At 43.3% G+C, this 19478-nt stretch overlaps 1 protein-coding gene across 4 annotated transcripts in view; it reads right to left on the minus strand.

Moving 5' to 3' along the window:
- SV2A (synaptic vesicle glycoprotein 2A) overlaps nt 1–19478 on the minus strand; it is a 620870-nt gene that overhangs the window by 111855 nt on the left and 489537 nt on the right. For all 4 annotated transcript variants that reach the window (XM_069950896.1, XM_069950897.1, XM_069950898.1 and 1 more), the window contains one exon: nt 15700–15859. In XM_069950896.1, coding sequence (XP_069806997.1) covers nt 15700–15859 — 160 coding nt within the window. The remainder of the gene's footprint in view (nt 1–15699; nt 15860–19478) is intronic.

Here is a 19478-nt window from a genome sequence, read left to right on the forward strand (position 1 = left end):
CAGTCAGGTGGAACACACACCTGCTGGAAGGTAGAGGACAGAAAAAAACACAATTGGGGAGATTTATCAAACTGGTGTAAAGTAGAATTGTCTAAAGCTACGTTTACACGGAACGATTATTGTGCGAATTTGCACGATAACAATCAAATTCGAACGATAATCGTACATGTAAACGTGGAGAACGATCGAACGACAAGCGAGAAATCGTTCATTTTTGTTCTTAAATCGTGGTTCGCAAAAATTTCGCCGATCGTTCCGTGTAAACAGTCGTTCACTGATTTTACCTATGTGCGAGATAGGCTTAAGCGATCGCAAAATGATTGCAAAACAAATTTTCTGTACGATATATCGTTCCATCTAAACGCTGACCGTTATAAAAAAAAAATTGTTACTTCAAAAAAGATTTTTCCATACGATATATCGGTCCGTCTAAACGCTGATTGTTATAAAAAAAAATCGTTACTTCAAAATTGTTAATCGTACGATCGGGCGAATTATCGCTCCGTGTAAACTCAGCATTACTTTTGGTGGAATGGTGTTTTCCTCTCCTTATCCAAGTTGATGAGGTCTGCAATATGGACATTTTAAATAAGAATGGTGCTTTTTATACATTTTTTTATCAAGTATAAGTATCAAATATATCAAGTATTCAGTTAGGTTTGTATATTTGCATCAGTAAATGTGTTTTTGTACCGAATATGGCTCATATAACACACCCACAGCAGAGGTAACGGGAACAGGTCGGAATAAAGATAAAAGTAAGCCATAATGTGGACACATACCTGGGACGGGCTGGCTCAGAGCAGCTGCTACAAATGAGACCAAGCACAGTAAGGCCATGTTCACATGGCGTAAGATACTGGCCGTTCCGTGACTAGACTGGGCCAGGAAACGGCAGGTCTCTGAAAAGATCATCCCGGCCGGCACTGCAGAACCAGCCGGATGATGTTTTGGGCCGCAGTGTTCCGATGTGGGTGCATACGTGCGCGCCCGCATCAGAACTTTCCACTGCACGCTATGGAGCGAGCGGCCAAATCCGCTCGCTCCACAGTATGCACTGACAGTTTCTGCGGCCGCTATTCAATGAATAGTGGCCGCAGAAAACTGACATGTCAGTTGTTTGCGGCGCCGCTAGGGATCCCCGCCAAAGCGTATACTATGTGTATACTAGAGATGAGTGAACATGACGAGAGAGCCCCAATGCCGTCGAACCAAAAGTCCGACAGTCCGCTCATCTCTAGTGTATACGCTCCAGCAGGGATCCCATAGACAGCAATGCAACATATATTCTCATAATAATCACGGCCATTATACAACGGCCGTGATTTTACAAAAATATACGCTGTGTGAACATAGCCTAACAATGTACAGGCAGCGATGGCACTATATGGTAATCTCCAGTACAGTTTTGCCAGGGGCACCCGCACTGGCACTTTCAACTGTAAGAGTATGTTCACACTGAATAAAACAGGCGGAATCCAGTGGTGGAACTTTCCGCGGCTGAATTCCCCAGGATTTACTCAGTGTGAACATACTTTAAGCCACTAATGCCTTGTTGCAGACAGGATCCCGCAAGGATCGATGATGAATCCAGATGGGCAAGCAGGTGGAAAACACACCTGCTGGTAGGTAGAGGACAGAAAAAAATCTGGATCTGCTGCTGAAGTATATAGCATTGCTTACCTGTCTGATCAAGTTCTGAAACTACCAACAATCCATTTGTTTTGGGTGTCTTTGTTTTGTATTTTATGGCTGTACTTCCTGGTTGAGCAGTTACTCACTACTACAAGTTCCAGAATGCAATGCGAACACAGCCCTAATTTTACTGCAGACTTTTGCACAATCACTGAAGTTGCAGCAGCTGCTTCTGTCAGTCCTTGCTTGCTCAGGTGTAGGCTAGAGCGGCTGTTGCTTTTTATTATTATTATTTTTACTAATATATCAAGTATGCAGTTAGCTTTGTATATTTGTATTAGTAGATGTGTTTTTGTACTGAATATAGCTCATTGAGTACACCCTCTGGACATAAATGTGCCCACACCCAAAAACAGGTGCGGTTATCTTGATTGTTGTGCATAAGAAACCTCAGTGTATACCAAAGAAATGCCTATAGAAGGCTTAGTATTATCTTTGAGCCGAAATGCATTTCTTTTATTAAATTGTAGATATGAAAATTCTATGCATGTGCAATCCAGCTGAGCTGGTGCTATATGTTCACCTGCGCTCGACCTAAGGAGTCAATGGGATGACGGATGTCCAATGCACACAATGTATTGAATAACAGATGTTATCACCGCAGACCTCAAAATAATGATCATGACAATTATTTTCGGCCGTCTTTTGCAAACAGCTGACATATTTTATTAGTTGTTCACACACAGTTTTTCTTCTTTCACCGTTCTTTCTCCGTTTTTACTATTAAATTCAATGAACTTTTTAATTAAAGACATACCCAAAGGCCAATCAGTAAACCCAAACTAAAATAATGTACCAACAGCCATCATTGCACTAAGGGAACGCTAGACAGCTAAATGACGTCCGTTATTTTAGACTCAAAATGCCGGACGTCCTTTTAACCCCTTAAGGACAGAGCCTGAAATGGCCTTAATGACAGAGACAAATTTTATGAATATGACCAGTGTCACTTTATTCTTTAATAACTTCGGGATGCTTTTACCTATCCGGCTGATTCTGAGATTGTTTTCTCGTGACATATTGTACTTTACATTTCTGGTAAATTGGAGTCGATACTCATAACAAATCTTTATGAAAAAAACCCAATTAATGTGAAAAAATGCATTTTTCCAACTTTGAAACTTTTTTGCGTATACAGAAAGTGGTTATACCACATAAATTATATATTAAATAGCATTAGCAACATGTCTACTTTATGTTGGTGGCATTTATTAAACTATCTTTCATTTTTTTTAGACAATAGGAAGCTTAAAACATTAGCAGCAAATTTCCAAATTTTCAGTAAAATTTCAAAATCAGATATTTTTAGGGACCTGTTCACGTTTAAAGTGTATTTGAGGGGCCTGTATGTTAGAAAGCCCCACAAAGCACCCCATTTCAGAAACTGCACCCCCCAAACTCTGCAAAAGCATATCCAGAAAGTGTTTTAACCCTTTAGGGGAGTCACAGAAATAAAAGCTAAGTGTGTAAGGAATTTGAAAATTTTAATTTTCTGTGCAGAGATTTTATTGTAATCCAATATTTTTCATAATTATAAACCTACTACCAGAGAAATGCACCCCAATAATTATTGTCCCGTTTCTGCAGTTTATAGAAATACCCCATATGTGACCCTATTGCGCTATTTGACGCAACCACAAGCCTCAGATATAAAGGAGCGCCTAGTGAATTTCAACGCCTCCGTTATATTTGGTCATTTCTGACTGTACCACTTCAGGTTGGCAGAGGCTCTGGGGTGCCAAAACCTAAAAAACACCCCTAAAGGGACACCATTTAGAAAACTACACCCCTCAAGGAATGTAACAAGGGGTGCGGTGAGCATCTGGACCCCACAGGTGCTTCACAGATTTTCCGAACAATATGGCGTGAAAAAAGAAAAATTTATTTTTTACACTAAAACGTTGTTCTAGCCTTCAATTTTTCATTTTCTTAAAGGGATAAGAGGCAAAAAAAGACAAGAAATGTGTAGCGCAGTTTCTCCCGAGTACGGAAATACCCCACATGTGGCAATGGAGTGCCAAGGGGGCGCAGGACGAGCCTCCAAAGGGAAGGAGCGCCAATTGGCTTTTGGAAGCTGAATTTCACTGAAAAGGATTTCAAGGGCCATGTCGCATTTACAGAGCCCTCGTGCTGCCAAGACACTGGAAACCCCCCACAAGTGACCCCATTCTGGAAACTACACCCCTCAAGGAATCTAACAAGGGGTTCAGTGAGCATATGGACCCCACTGGTGACGGGCACAAATGTGGAACAATGTGACGTGAAAGGGAAAATTTTCATTTTTTCACTTTCATGGCACAAATGTGCCCGTCATCAAGGGGTCCATATCCTCATTGCACCCCTTGTTAGATTCCTTGAGGGGTGCAGTTTCCAGAATGGGGTCACTTGTGGGGGGTTTCCAGTGTTTTGGCAGCACGAGGGCTCTGTAAATGCGACATGGCGTTCATCATCCATTCTAGCCAAATCCAACCTCCAAAATCCAAATGGCGCTCCTTCCCTTCGGAGGCTTGCCCTGCACCCACATGGCGCTTTATGTCCACATGTGGGGTATTTACGGACTCGGGGGAAATTGCTCTACACAAATTGTGTGTTTTTTTCTCTTTTAACCCCTTGTGAAAATGATAAATTCAAGGCTAAACCAACATTATAGTGTAAAAAATGTAATATTTCATTTTCACGCCACATTGTTCCACATTTGTGCCCGTCACCAGTGGGGTCCATATGCTCACTACACCCCTTGTTACATTCCTTGAGGGGTGTAGTTTCCATAATGGGGTCACTTGTGGGGGGTTTCAACTGTCTTGGCAACACAGAGGCCTTTTGAATGCAACATGGCCCCTCAAAATCCATTCCTTCCAAATCCAGCCTTCAAAAACGAAATGGCGCTCCTTCCCTTCGGAGGCTTGCCCTGCACCCGCACGGCGCTTTATGTCCACATGTGGGGTATTTACGGACTCGGGGGGAAATTGCTCTACACATTTTCTTTTTTTTCCCTCTTTTAACCCCTTGTGAAAATGATAAATTCAAGGCTAAACCAACATTATAGTGTAAAAAATGTAATATTTCATTTTCACGCCACATTGTTCCACATTTGTGCCCGTCACCAGTGGGGTCCATATGCTAACTACACCCCTTGTTACATTCCTTGAGGGGTGCAGTTTCCATAATGGGGTCACTTGTGGGGGGTTTCAACTGTCTTGGCAACACAGGGGCCTTTTGAATGCAACATGGCCCCTCGAAATCCATTCCATCCAAATCCAGCCTTCAAAAACCAAATGGCGCTCCTTCCCTTCGGAGGCTTACCCTGCACCCGCATGGCGCTTTATGTCCACATGTGGGGTATTTCCGTACTCAGGGGAAATTGCTTTACACATTAAATGTTTTTTTTTATCTTTTAACCCCTTGTGAAAATGAAAAAATCATGACAAGATTAATGATTTAGAGTAAAAATTTTACAAAAATTACACTAAATGTTGGTCTAGCCTTGATTTTTTTCCATTTCCACAAGGGGTTAAAAAAGAAAATGAACACAAAACGTGTAGGGTAGTGTCCCCTGAGTACGAAAATACCCCACATGTGGGCATAATGTGCCATATGGGCACAGGGCAAGTCACCAAAGGGACAGAGCGCCATTTAGAGGCTGGAATGGAGGATGGAGGCCATGTCGCAATTACAAAGCTCCTGTGCTGCCAGGACAGTAGAAACCCCCGACAAGTGACCCCATTCTGGAAACTACACCCCATAAGGAATCTAACAAGGGGTGCAGTGAGCATATGGACCCCACTGGTGACGGGCACTTACGTAGAACATGTGCCGAGAAAATAAAAAATACAATTTTTTTCATTTTCACGTCCCAAATGTGGCCGTCACCAGGGGGCCATATCCCCGGTGCCCCACTTGTTAGATTCCTTATGGGGTGTAGTTTCCAGAATGGGGTCACTTGTGGGGGGTTTCTACTGTCCTGGCCACACAGAGGCTTTGTAATTGCATCATGGCATCCTCTAATGGGAATGGCGGCCATACCTACTTAGCTGGGGAAAAGGGACAATTCTTATTTATTTGGGGGGTATTAGGCCAATTATTAGTTTATAAGGTTGGAAATGACAGGTGTCCATCAAACTCAACCTGTGTTGATCCAGAGGAAGGCAAAAAACCCTCGTGAGGCAGACGACAGTAGCCTCATCACAGGGGAAAAATTACTTCCCGACTCCATATTGGCGATCAGAATAATCCCTGGATCAACGTGACCCCTGAAATAGGAATAAGGGTCAGAATTTAGACAATGTAGAACCCCAATGACGTGTGGTACGCCTTGGAGCGATCCAGTATCAGTATGCAGAGGCCGGGGCGATCAGGACAGGTGTCACACTATATGGCTGCTAAATATTAGGGCGCTATTACTACTTCTGATATTTTCGGATTGTGCCGCAAGCTACAGTAGCTCAGGCAGCGAGGGACCAGAAGAGGGGGTGCTGGTATAAAAGTTATCCCCGTACAGGTGGTAACCTTTATCCAGCAGTGGGAAGATCAGTTCCCGGACGATCTTCCCACTAACTCCGAGGATGGGGGGGGGGGCATCTGGGGGCATCTGGGGGCTGCATTCGGGTGTCCCTTCCTACATACACTCTAAGGGTACGTGCACACTGCGGAATCGCGACAGATAACCCTTCGTGCATTCCGCAGTTGGCACCCACCGGCGGACTGATGCAGGCGCACGTCTCCACACCTGTCATAGACTCCATTCTATGCACGGGCAGATTCCGCTCTCCGTCCAACGTGTTCATTCTTTGGATGGACGACGGATTCCGCCCGTGCATAGAATGGAGTCTATGACACGGGTAGAGACATGCGCCCGCATCAGTCCGCCGGCGGGTGCCAGCTGCGGAATGCACGAAGGGTTATCTGTCGCGATTCCGCAGTGTGCACGTACCCTAAGTCTGTAAGTGTACCCTAAGGCACGCTCACACAGTTTGGAGAATTTCACGCCATACAGTCATCTCTTATTGGGACGGTACTGGCGGAAAAGACGTGTCTGGGGGGCAGCGTACGCTACGCTACCCCCAGACATGTCACTGGATGATGAGGATGATGAGGATGAATGGAGGAAAGAAGGATCCCCCCATTCATCCTCACTGGCTGTTTCGGTGTCGGAGGCAATAATAACGTATCCCTCTGACGCCGAAAACACCCTGGGGGCCATCTTTATATGGGGAATGGTATATGGGGTATGTAGTGGTGTAGTGTCAAACTTTATTCAATGTAGTGTGGTGTAATGTAGTGTTTTTTACGTGTTTTTTTACAGTAAGTATAAAAAAAAATCCTACGCCAACAAAGGAGTTGCTGATAAATGCCGCACTTATGTGCGGCACTTATTAGCAGACTGTGGCAGTAGAATATAGAAAAAAAACACCCTACGCCAAAAAGGAGGAGTTGCTGATTAGCAGCGCACTTTCGTGCGATGCTGATCAACACTCAGCGGCGATAGGGTGCGGAAAATCGAAAAAAAAAAATTTTAAAAAAAAAAAAATATATTTTTTTCTACATTCTGAACATCCCTGTAGCTGCTGATAAGTGTATTACACATATCAGCCGCTAGAGGGCAGCAGAGCGCAAAATACGGAAAAAGCCGACGCTGGAGCCGAAAATAGCCGAGAGAAGCCGAACGTGACGGGACGGAAGAAGCCGAAGACCCGAACGAAGACGAGGACGCCGCGAACCCGGAAGACGCCGATCAGGAGCCCGGGACAGGTGAGTAATGTACAAATACCTGCTCTGGACCCCTCGGCTACCTAGCTGAGGGGTCCAGGGCAGGTATTTACTATTTTGTGGGACTCTGATCGCCGTGCCACCGGCCCGATCGCCGTGAACGGCCGGCCGGCCGTTCACGGCGATCGGGCCGGTGGCACGGCGATCACCATTACTTTTTACAGTAATGGCGGTCGGTGCCGTCCTCGGACAGCACCGATCGCCATTTTTTTCCGGGTCATCGGGTCACCGATGACCCGGAAAGGTTCCGATCGCCGCTATTGGCTGATCTGAATTGATCAGCCTATAGCGGCGATCGTAAGCACGGGGGGTGTTAACCACCCCCCGTGCCGTGAAGCTAAGATGGCCTGCTATGATTTATAGCAGGCCATCTTCCCCGACCGCTGTGTGTGAACACGCAGCGATCGGGGAAACATCGGGCGTAAATTTACGCCCTGATGCGCCAAGTACCAGGGCGCGAGGGCGTAAGTTTATGCCCGATGTCGTTAAGGGGTTAAACAGAGCTAAAAAAACGTTGTGTAAACAAAGCCTATGTGTTTTTGTGGGTCTGCAATTTCAGCCATAAAGCAGCATAAAGCAGTTGTTTAATTTTCACCATCTCCTGTTATGATTCTTGCCTATGTAGAGCACCATAAACTGTAATCTCATTATAATCATCTGGTGCCATTTGTAATTTACTTTTATTTAAAAAAAAATCTCAAGTCTTCCAGTCCTTTTTAGATGCTGTATGTCCGACAGGAAGTGATGTATTCTTTCCAGCCTGGATAGGAAATGTTTTCTATTGGGATATGCTACTGCTCTCGACAGTTCCTGTTACAGACAGAGGTGGCAATAGAGAGCATTGTGTCAGACTGAAAAGAATACACCACTTCCTGCAGGATGTACAGCAGAAGACTGGATATTTTTTAATAAAAGTAAATTACAAATTTCTGACGGCAGTGGTTTTAAAAGGAAAAAAAAAATTGCTGGAGCACCTCATTAACCCCTTAAGGACCGGGCATGAAATGGCCTTAAGGACCGAGGCAAATTTTATGAATATGACCTGTGTCACTTTATTCATTAATGCAAAAGAACACTGCAGAGACACCATCACATGTCTCGACTTCAGTGGACTAGCCAGACCTTCCTCCGGGAGGGAACAACCAAGCCAAGGAATGTCTCCAATCAAGGAAACCACCCAAGCAAGGTATCCATACACAGACAGCTGTTTCGGTGTATTTGCCCCTCATCAGTGTGGAGTAGGAATCTGGCTAGTGGGAGCAATGACTAGTAAGTGCATGCAAAAGGACGCTGGTTGATATCAACCAAAACAACTTTAGAGACACCATCACATATGTCGACATCAGTATATTCTAGAACATTGCCCCCTGGGAAATTTTATTCATTAATAACTTGGGAGTGCTTTTACTTTACATTTCTGGTAAATTGGAGTTGATACTTATAATGAATCTTTATGAAAAGAAAAAAAATGAAAAATTATGAAAAAATGCATTTTTCTAACTTTGAAACTTTTCTGCTTATACAGAAAATGGTTATGCCACAAAAATTATATATTAAATAGCATTAGCAACATGTCTACTTATTGTTGGCAGCATTTATTGAACTATCTTTCTTTTTTTTTTCTTTTTTTTTAGACAATAGAAAGCTTAAAACATTAGAAGCAATTTTCCAAATTTTCAGTAAAATTTCAAAATCAGATATTTTTAGGGACCTGTTCAGGTTTACCCAAGTGTATTTGAGGGGACTGTATGTTTAAAAGCCCCACAAAGCACCCCATTTCAGAAATTGCACCCCCACACTCTGCAAAAGCACATCTAGAAAGTTTTTTTTAACCCTTTAGGGGAGTCACAGAAATAAAAGCTAAGTGTGTAAGAAATTTGAAAATATTAATTTTCTGTGCAGAGATTTTATTGTAATCCAATATCTTTCATAATTGTAAACCTATTACCAGAGAAATGCACCCCAATATTGATTGCCCCGTTTCTGCAGTTTATAGAAATACCCGATATGTGTCCCTAATGCGCTATTTAACGCAACCACAAGCCTCAGATATAAAGGAGCGCCTAGTGAATTTCAATGCCTCCATTATATTTGGTCATTTTTGACTGTACCACTTCAGGTTGGCAGAGGCTCTGGGGTGCCAAAACATAAAAAAAAACCTAAAGGGACACCATTTAGAAAACTACACCCCTCAAGGAATGTAACAAGGGGTGCGGTGAGCATTTGGATCCCACAGGTGCTTCACAGATTTTCAGAACAATGTGGCGTGAAAAAAGAAAAATTAATTTTTTACACTGAAATGTTGTTCTAGCCTTCAATTTTTCATTTTCACAAAGGGATACAAGGAAAAATAAAAACACAAAACGTGTAGCGCAGTTTCTCCCGAGTACGGAAATACCCCACATGTGGACATAAAGTGCCAAGCGGGCGCAGGCTGAGCCTCCAAATTGACTTTTGGAAGCTGGATTTCACTGGAATGGATTTCAAGGGCCATGTCCCATTTACAAAGCTCTCGTGCTGCCAAGACACTGGAGACCCCCCCACAAATTACCACATTCTGGAAACTAAACCCCTCAAGGAATCTAACAAGCGGTGCAGTGAGCATATGGACCCCACTGGTGACGGGCACAAATGTGGAACAATGTGACGTAAAAGTGAAAATTTTTATTTTTTCACTTTCACGGCACAAATGTGCCTATTATCAAGGGGTCCATATCCTCACTGTGCCTTTTGTTAGATTACTTGAGGGGTGTAGTTTCCAGAATGAGGTTAATTTTGGGGGGTTTCCACTGTCTTGGCAGCACGAGGGCTCTGTAAATGTGACATGGCGTTCATCATCCATTCTAGCCAAATCCAGCCTCCAAAATCCAAATGGCACTCCTTCCCTTCGGAGACTTGCCCTGCGCCCACATGACGCTTTATGTCCACATGTGGGGTATTTTTGGACTCAGAGGAAATTCCTCTACACATTTTGTGTGTTTTTTTTCTCCTTTAACCCCTTGTGAAAATGAAAAAATTAAGGCTAGACCAACAGTTTCCATAATGGGGCCACTTGTGTTTTTTTTTTACTGGCTTGGCAACACAAGGAGTTTTTAAATGCAACATGGCCCTCGAAATCCTATCTACCCAAATCCAGCCCCAAAAAGCTAAATGGCGCTCCTTCCCACTGGAGGCTCGTCTTGCGGCCGCATAGCACCTTAAGTCCACATGTGGGGTATTTCCGTACTTAGGGGAAATTTCTCTACATGTTTTGTTTTGTTTTTTTTCTCTTTCAACCCCTTGTGCAAAGAGAAATGTCAAGATCAATGATGTTGTGTAAAAATTAAATTTTTTTACACTTAAACATTGGCTTAGTGTGAGTTTTTAATTTTCACAAGGGTTTAAAAGAAAGAAAAAACAAAACACAAAACGTGTAGAGCAGTTAGTCCAGAGTACGGAAATACCCAACATGTGGACATAAAGAGCCATGCGGCCGCAAGACGGGCCTCCGAAGGGAAGGAGTGCAATTTGGCTTTTGGAGGCTGGATTTGGCTGGAATGGATTTTGAGGGCCATGTTGCAATTACAAAGACTGTATGCTGCCAGGACAGTGGAAACCCCCCACAAGTGGCTCCATTCTGGAAACCAAACCCCTCACAAATGTGGAACAATGTGAAATGAAAGGTAAAAATTTTGTTTTTACATTTTCACAGCACAAATGTGCCCATCATCAAGGGGTCCATATCCTCACTGCACCCCTTATTAGATTTCTTGAGGGGTGCAGTTTCCAGAATGGGGTCATTTTTGCTGGGTTTCCAGTGTCTTGGCAACACAGGGTCTTTGTAAATGCGACATGGTATTCACCATCCATTCTAGCCAAATGGCGCTCTTTCCCTTTAGAGGCTTACCCTGCACCCTCACTGCGCTTTATGTCCACAGGTCAGGCATTTCGGTACTTGGGGGAAATTGCGCTACACATTTCATGTTTTTTTTTTATCCTTTAACCCCTTGTGAAAATGAAAAAATAAAGACTAGATCAATGATTTAGTGTAAAAATGTATTTTTTTTTTTACACTAAATGTTTGTCTAGCCTTGATTTTTTCATTTCCACAAGGGGTTAAAAGAGAAAATAAACACAAAACGTGTAGGGTCATTTCCGCTGAGTACAAAAATACCCCAAATGTGGACATAATGTGCCATATGGGCACAGGGAAAGCCACCAAAGGGACAGAGCGCCATTTAAAGGCTGGAATGGAGGATGGAGGCCATGTCACATTTACAAAGCACCTGTGCTGCCAGAACAGTGGGAACCCCCCACAAGTGACAAGGAGTGCAGTGAGCATATGGACCCCACTGGTGACGGGCACATATGTAGAACATGTGCTTGAAGATGAAAAATACCCTTTTTTTCACTTTCACAGCACTAATGTGCCTATTACCAGGGGGCCATATCCCCGCTGCACCCGTTGTTAGATTCCTTAAGGGGTGCAGTTTCCAGAATGGGGTTACTTGTTGGGGGTTTCTACTGTCTTGGAAGCACAGAGGCTTTGTAAATGCAACATGGCAAGCCTCTAATGGGAATGGGGGTCATACCTATTTAGTTGGGGAAAAAGGACAATTTTTAATTTATTTAGGGGTTTTAGGCCAATTATTAGTTTATAAGGTTGAAAAGGACCAGAGTCCATCAAATTCAACCTGTGTTATTCCAGAGGAAGGCAAAAAACCCTTTGTGCCACCATCAAATTTACAAGGTCACCGGAGAAATAGAGCTTGAAAAAGTCTATTTCTCTAAGACCAGTGGGGTTAATTTGGATCCTCCTTGGACGCCTAGGTGGATACTCATCATCACTGGATGAGAAGGATGATAATGATGATGAGGATGAATGGAGAAGAAGGATCCCTCCATTCATCCTCACTGGCTGTTTCGGTGTCTGAGGCAATAAGAGCGTATGCCTCCTCCAGCGAAAACACTTTCTAGGACATTTTTATACGGGGATTGGTATATGGGGGTATGTAAATGGAATGTAGTGTAGTGGTGTAGTGTAAAACTTTATTTCAAGTAATGTAATGTGGGCTAGTGTAGTGTAATGTAGTGTTTTGTACGTGTTTTTAACAGTAAGGGGGGAAAAAAACCTATGCCAAAAAGGAGTTGCTGATAAATGCCGCACTTATGTGCGGTACTTCTCAGCGGATAGTGGTGGTAGGATATAGAAAAAAAAGGGGGAGGGGGAAAAAAACCCTATGCCAAAAAAGAGGAGTTGCTGATCAGCGGCTCACTTACTTGCGATGCTGATCAGCACTCAGCGGCGGAAAAAATATATATATATATTTTTTTTTTTTAAAAAGCTACCTCTTCACCCCAAAGCCACTGATTAGTGTATTATATACACTAATCAGTCGCTAGGGGACAGTACAACGTACCTGGACGAAGATAGCAGAAGATCGACGGAAAAAGCCGACGGAAACCGACAGGAGCCGAAAAAAGACAACGTGAATGAAGAGGACGCCGCGGGACCGCAGATCTTCACTCCAGCGCCGGGATCCAGTGAGTATGGTGCTCACATACCACACACACCTGCTCTGCACCTCTCAGCCAGCTGACTGAGGGGTTCAGAGCAAAGTAAAAATATTTATTTTTACTTAGATTGCGGCTATTGGCCTTCCGGACCTGGCCGGCCAATAGCGGCGATCGGGAGGGTGGCACCATGGCCCCTTTCACTATACACACTGATGATGGTTGGTGCTGTCTCGGACAGCACCAATCACCATTGATTTCCGGAGCCTTGGGTCACCGATGACCCAGGAACCGGAAAATCACTGTAGTTGGCTGATTTAAATAAATCAGCCAATTACAGCGATCGTAGGCACGGGGGGGGGGGGGGGAATCCACCACCCGTGCTGACCAGCTAAGATGGCCTGTTGTGTATTACAGCAGCCATCATTACCCGATCACAGCGATCGGGTAAACCGTGGGCGTAAATGTACGCCCATTTGCGTTAAGGCACGGGCTGCGTGGGTGTACATTTATGCCCGCAGTCCTTAAGGGGTTAAACATCATTGGTCCTTTAGAACCAAAATATTTTTGTTTACATTGGCTTTATGGTCTGAATATAAAAGGGGTACTTCAGCCCTTTATTATGTTGAAATAAAGGGCAATAATACATAAAACATTTTAGGCCAATTCTAACTTAACTATGCCCTCCTGGGTGACCTTCTGCAGCATCTTCGGGTTCCCCACTGAATGCTCCTGCTGCCACTTCCAAAACAGACTTTTCTCAGCAGTAAAAGCCTGCTCAGTCAATAACTAGCCTTGGCGCTGCCCCACTTCAGTCAAAAATTGTCAAAAGTGGATAATCACTGCCGACATGAGTTTGTGTCAGAAATGGCAGGAGGAGCATTCGGCGGAGGGCCCAAAGATGCTACAGGAGGACCCCAGGGGAAGTGTGGTTAGGTAACAATAGGCTCTTTATTATCTTCTATATAAGGACGGCAATATATAAATATATATATATATATATATATATATATATATATATACTAAAGGACCAGAGTACCCTTTTAAAGTCGTTGTTTTTAAAGATGGTGATGGTCTTGCTTCAATTTTGGATCATTATTTGTGTGGTTGTATAAAAAGATAAAGGTGCTGTCTTTATGGACATATGACTTTGTCATGGTGTTACTAGGCATTAGGGAACTGAGTATATAATGTACGATCCCCATATTTGAGGGGCATTAAAGAGACTCTGTACCCACAATCTGAGCCCCCAAACCACTTGTACCTTCGGATAGCTGCTTTTAATCCAAGATCTGTCCTGGGGTCCGTTGGGCAGGTGATTCAGTTATTGTCCTAAAAAACAAGTTTTAAACTTGCAGCCCTGTGTCAAATTGGTGTGGCCTAGAGTGTGTGTGCCCTAGCCTTGTACCGCCTCTCTATCCCTCCTCCCCACCCTCCTCATTATCATTAGGAATGCCCTGGGCAGGATTTTTGCTATTTATCACCTGTGTGAACACTGCATATGTGCTGGATCATTAAGGCCCATGTGCAGTGTTCACACAAGTGATGAATAGGAAAAATACTTCCCAGGGCACTCTTAATGATGAGGAGGGTGTGGAGGAGTGGGCACACATACTCTAGGCCATGCCAATTTGACACAGGGCTGCAAGTTTAAAAGTAGTTTTTTAGGACAATAACTGCATTACCTGCCGAACGGATCCTTGGACAGATCTTGGATTAAAAGCAGCTATCCAAAGGTACAAGCGGTTTGGGGGGGGTCAGATTGTGGGTACAGAGTTGCTTTTACCAACTGGCCACCTGCATAACTCAAGGTCACCAGATATTAGACTCTAATGCACTGTTATTTCATGTCGCCAGAAAGTGTATATAGCATTATATAATAATAAAACAAAAGTTATGACTATTCTAAGGTCACTAAGAACGACAGATTAAGGCCATGTTCACACATGTCAATACAGTGGCCGTTCTGTGACATGGCCATGTCAAAGAACGTTTGCTGTCTAAGATGTTCAACCTGGCCAGTACTGCATCACCCGTACTTTACTTTACATTATTACTGTTATTTAGTGGAAAAAATACAGTGTGTGATCTAGGCCTAATATTTAAAAGAATTCAGACTATACCACAGGAATATCAAGTAGAACTTAATCTGGAAAATCTAAGGTTTTTAGAGAATCTAAGATCTAGTTTGTTGGTGTAAGATATCCAGTGCTATAAAGGCTAATCAAGGATTTGGGACAATGCCATTGGATTAAGTGTATATCATGAAAATATATGAAATGAATGAGGTCAGGGTGTTATTTATTTGATTTTGTATTCTTCATTAGAGATGAGCAAGCCGGGCCGAGGTTCGGGTTCGTACGAACCAGAACCATTGGTATTCGAATTCCGCTGTCTTCCCGTTCCTTGGGGAATCCGAGTCCCTTCTGGAAAACAGGAATACAGCCTAGCTCATAGCGTGTGTGGTCTTCTTAAATGTCCCCCACAGAGTTTGAGGCGTTGACTTGGCCTTCAAATTTCATAGATCAAGCATCTGTGGAATGTGCTGTAAAAACTTACAAAATACAGGACTTCAAGGATCTCCTACTAATGTATTGGTGCCAGATTACACAGGAAACCATCATAGATCTTGTGAAGTCCATTATTGTCAGGACAAAGCATTTCAAGCAGTATGAAGTTGACACAATAATGGACAGTTGATTTAAATGTTATCCCTGATCATACATAGTTTAAAGATCCATATACCTTTTATCTGAGGGGTAGAGCTCCACAGTTAGGACATCCAGAGCATTCCAAGATGCTATACTGACTCCACCAAAGAGGCAGAGTAGTGCAATCATGGCCGATTCACTGTTCCCAAAGAATAAGAAGAAGCAGCTTACACACGACATAACACTGGAGCCAGCTGGGAACATAGATAAATCAGTCAGTAATATACTCCATCAGAAAATTTGGCTTATATCACATTATTATATCAATTAAAGTATAATGTTTTTTCTTATAACTTAAAGGAAAAAAATCAGCCCAACTGGGCTGGTATGGTTCCCTGGAGCATTGTATGCAGCTCCTGCAGCAGAAGGTGTGTAGCTAGGAAAAAGAGGTTTAATTAGTGGGGTGCGCGGCCTGTCAATCCTCCCGCCAAACGCGCTGACAGGCAGAGAGCGATGACTACACACGGGCAGGGAGCCGCCCAGATGACTACCTTCCTGCCTCTGCCTGCCGTGCGCCCCGGTATTAAAACCTCCTTTTCTCTTTAGTATAAAGCTTCTGCTGCAGCTGTGGCCATGATGTGCCTTGGGCTGCTCTGGAGCTCTATACAATGCTCCAGGGAACCATGTCAGCTCAGTTCCCTTTGACCCTTTAAGGACGGAGCCAGTTTTCATTTTTGCGCTTTTGTTTTTTCCTCCTCATGTTTAAAAGGCCACTGCGCTTGCATATTTCCCCCTACAAACCCACATGATCACAAATTTTTTGCGACACTAATTATACTTTGCAAATAAAGACTTAATTTTTCTATAAAATATGCTTAAAAAAAAAACAGAAAGAAGTTATATGTGCAGTGAAATTTGAAATTTTCGAGGGGTTTCGTAATTGCGCCATTCACCCTATGGTAAAACTGACATGTTATCTATGTTCCTCAAGTCAGTACAATTACAATGATATGTAACTTGTATAACTTTTATATTATTTGATGGCTTTTAAAAACTTTAAAGCGACTCTGTACCACAATCTGACCCCCCCAAATCGCTTGTACCATCAGATAGCTGCTTTTAATCCAAGATATGTCCTGAGGTCCGTTCGCCAGGGGATGCAGTTATTGTGCTAAAAAACAAATTTTAATCCTACAGCGCTGTGTCTAACGGCCGGGGCTTACATTTGTATATGCCTTAGGCTGGCACAACCTCTCCTTCCCTTCTCCCCGCCCTCCTCAGCATTAGGAATGATCCAGGAACATTAACTGCTGTTTGAGCTTTGCACAGGTGTCTTAACAATCCAGCCCATGTTCATTATGCACACAGAAGGGGAATAGGAAGCAATCTGCCTGGAGCATTCCTAATCATGAGGATGGTGGGGAGGAAGGACAGGGAGGGTGTGCCAGCCTAATGCATATACTAAAGTAAGCCCCGGCCATTAGACACAGCGCTGCCGGATTAAAAGTCGTTTTTAAAACAATAACTGCATCACCTCCCGAACGGACGCCAGGACAGATCTTGGATTAAAAGCAGCTATCCGAAGGTACCAGTGGTTTGGGGGGGGATTGTGGGTACAGAGTCAGTTTAAACCTTTTAAGAAAAACTGAATGTGTTTAAAATCGCTCTATTCCCATCCTTATAACGCTTTTATTGTTTGGTCTATGGGGTTGTTTGAGGTGTCATTTTTTGCGCCGCGATCTGTTCTTTCTTTTGGTACCTTTTTTGCGTATATGCGACTTTTTGATCACTTTTTATTAAATTTTTCTGGATTTATTGTAAACAAAAATGTGCAATTTTGCACTTTGGTGGGGTTTTGTGCTTACGCCATTTACCGTGCGAGATCAGGAATGTAATCATTTAATATTTTGGGCGATTACGCACGCGGCGATACCAAATATATATTTTTCTTTATTTATAAAATGGGAAAAGGGGGTGATTCAAACTTTATTAGGAGAGGGGGTTGTTTATTAATAAAAACACTTTATTTTATTTTTACATACAGTAATTAGAAGCCCCCTGGGGGACTTCTATATACACAGCACCGATCTCCCATTGAGATCAATGCTGTGTATATAATAGAACACTGATCCATCATATCAGTGCTCTATTATACTGGCCTGCTGCAGACCATCTACATGGATTGCCAAGCTGAGATCAGCGTCATTCCGACGATAAGCCCCAGCTGGCTCATTACAACGGATCTCCCCTCCGCAATCACATCGCAGGGGGGAGATCCTCCACTAGACACCAGGGACAGGGGGCAAAGCAGGGGCTGGCTGGCAAATTTTAGCCCGGGGGGCAAGTACATAGCACTGGCCCATGAGTTGCAGGCTGGCAGCTCATCCTTTAAGGACCACTCTGGCCCTTACCTATAACATCTTTGGTCCTTGCAGTCATTTGTGACCAAATATCCTACTGTGCCACGTGAAGGGGTCAGAAGTCACTTTCCTGTATAAGTCTATGGGGCGGCTCAGCGATGACAAGGAACGGTCCCATAGACAGATGCTAGGAAAGCTGGGTGACCTCTATCATACTGAGTATAAGATGCTAGGAAAGCTGGGTGACCTCCATCATACTGAGTATAAGATGCTGGGAAAGCTGGTTTACCTCCATCATACTGAGTATAAGATGCTGTGAAAGCTGGGTGACCTCCATCATACTGAGTATAAGATGCTGTGAAAGCTGGTGACCCCCATAATACTGTGTACAAGATGCTGGAAAGCTGGGTGACCTCCATTATACTAACTACAAATACAAGATGCTGGGAAAGCTGGGTGAACTCCATTATACTGAGTATAAGATGGTGGGAAAGCTGGGTAACCTCCATCATACTGAGTATAAGATGGTGGGAAAGCTGGGTGACCTCCATCATACTGAGTATAAGATGGTGGGAAGGCTGGGTGACCTTAATTATACAGACTACAAATACAAGATAATGAGAAAGCTGGGGTTTCTGTATTTTTACAATAGTTTATACCACTCTATGTACTCCTGTAAATATGTCTCCTCTATGTACTCCTGTATATATATATATATATATATATATATATATATATATATATATATATATATACACACACACACACACATACAGGAGGATACCTACACAGCAGTACATAGAGGATACATATATACAGCAGTACATAGAGGATACATATATACAGCAGTACATAGAGGATATATATATATATATATAGAGAGAGAGAGAGAGAGAGAGAGAGAGGAGACATTGGAGTGCTGCTGAACTATCTTCTATATATATATATATATATATATATATATATATATATATATATATATATATATATATATATTGTAGACATGTCACAGGAGATGTGTTCGAGGGGGTGTACATCTCACCTAGGCTGATGCATAGTGTGAGATGGTAAGTCCAGGAGGGATCTGTTGCTCAGCAGTGTTATGCTGCTGAGTTATTATTTATTTTTACCGGGCCTGGATTTACATGGAATGGCAGGTAGGTTTTGGTAGTGGGACTTGCCATTTCCTCCCCCCGATCCAGTTTGGGTTTTGCCATCAGGTGAGCAATCAGCCTGAGAAGGTAAGAGCTCCACAGAGATGCAGGTGGGGGCTCTCAGCCAGGGTGAACAGCCTGCATGCTGTGTTTCCTGGGAGCAAGGAGTTCTATCGCTGCTGGGGCCTGTTCACACCCTGCAATACTGCCGACTGAAGTGTCAGAGAGGTAACCTGCTTTTGTTAGTTAGCGCCCAGACGGGCAAGACCTTTTGTTTTGTTCTTAAAGCACAGTGTTGCTATATTTCTGTTACGGACTGTTTATGCTGAAAATAAACGCCAAGCTGTTGTTTTACAAGT

This window comes from Dendropsophus ebraccatus, chromosome 13 (genome assembly GCF_027789765.1).
Source record: "Dendropsophus ebraccatus isolate aDenEbr1 chromosome 13, aDenEbr1.pat, whole genome shotgun sequence".
Classification (NCBI taxonomy): domain Eukaryota; kingdom Metazoa; phylum Chordata; class Amphibia; order Anura; family Hylidae; genus Dendropsophus; species Dendropsophus ebraccatus.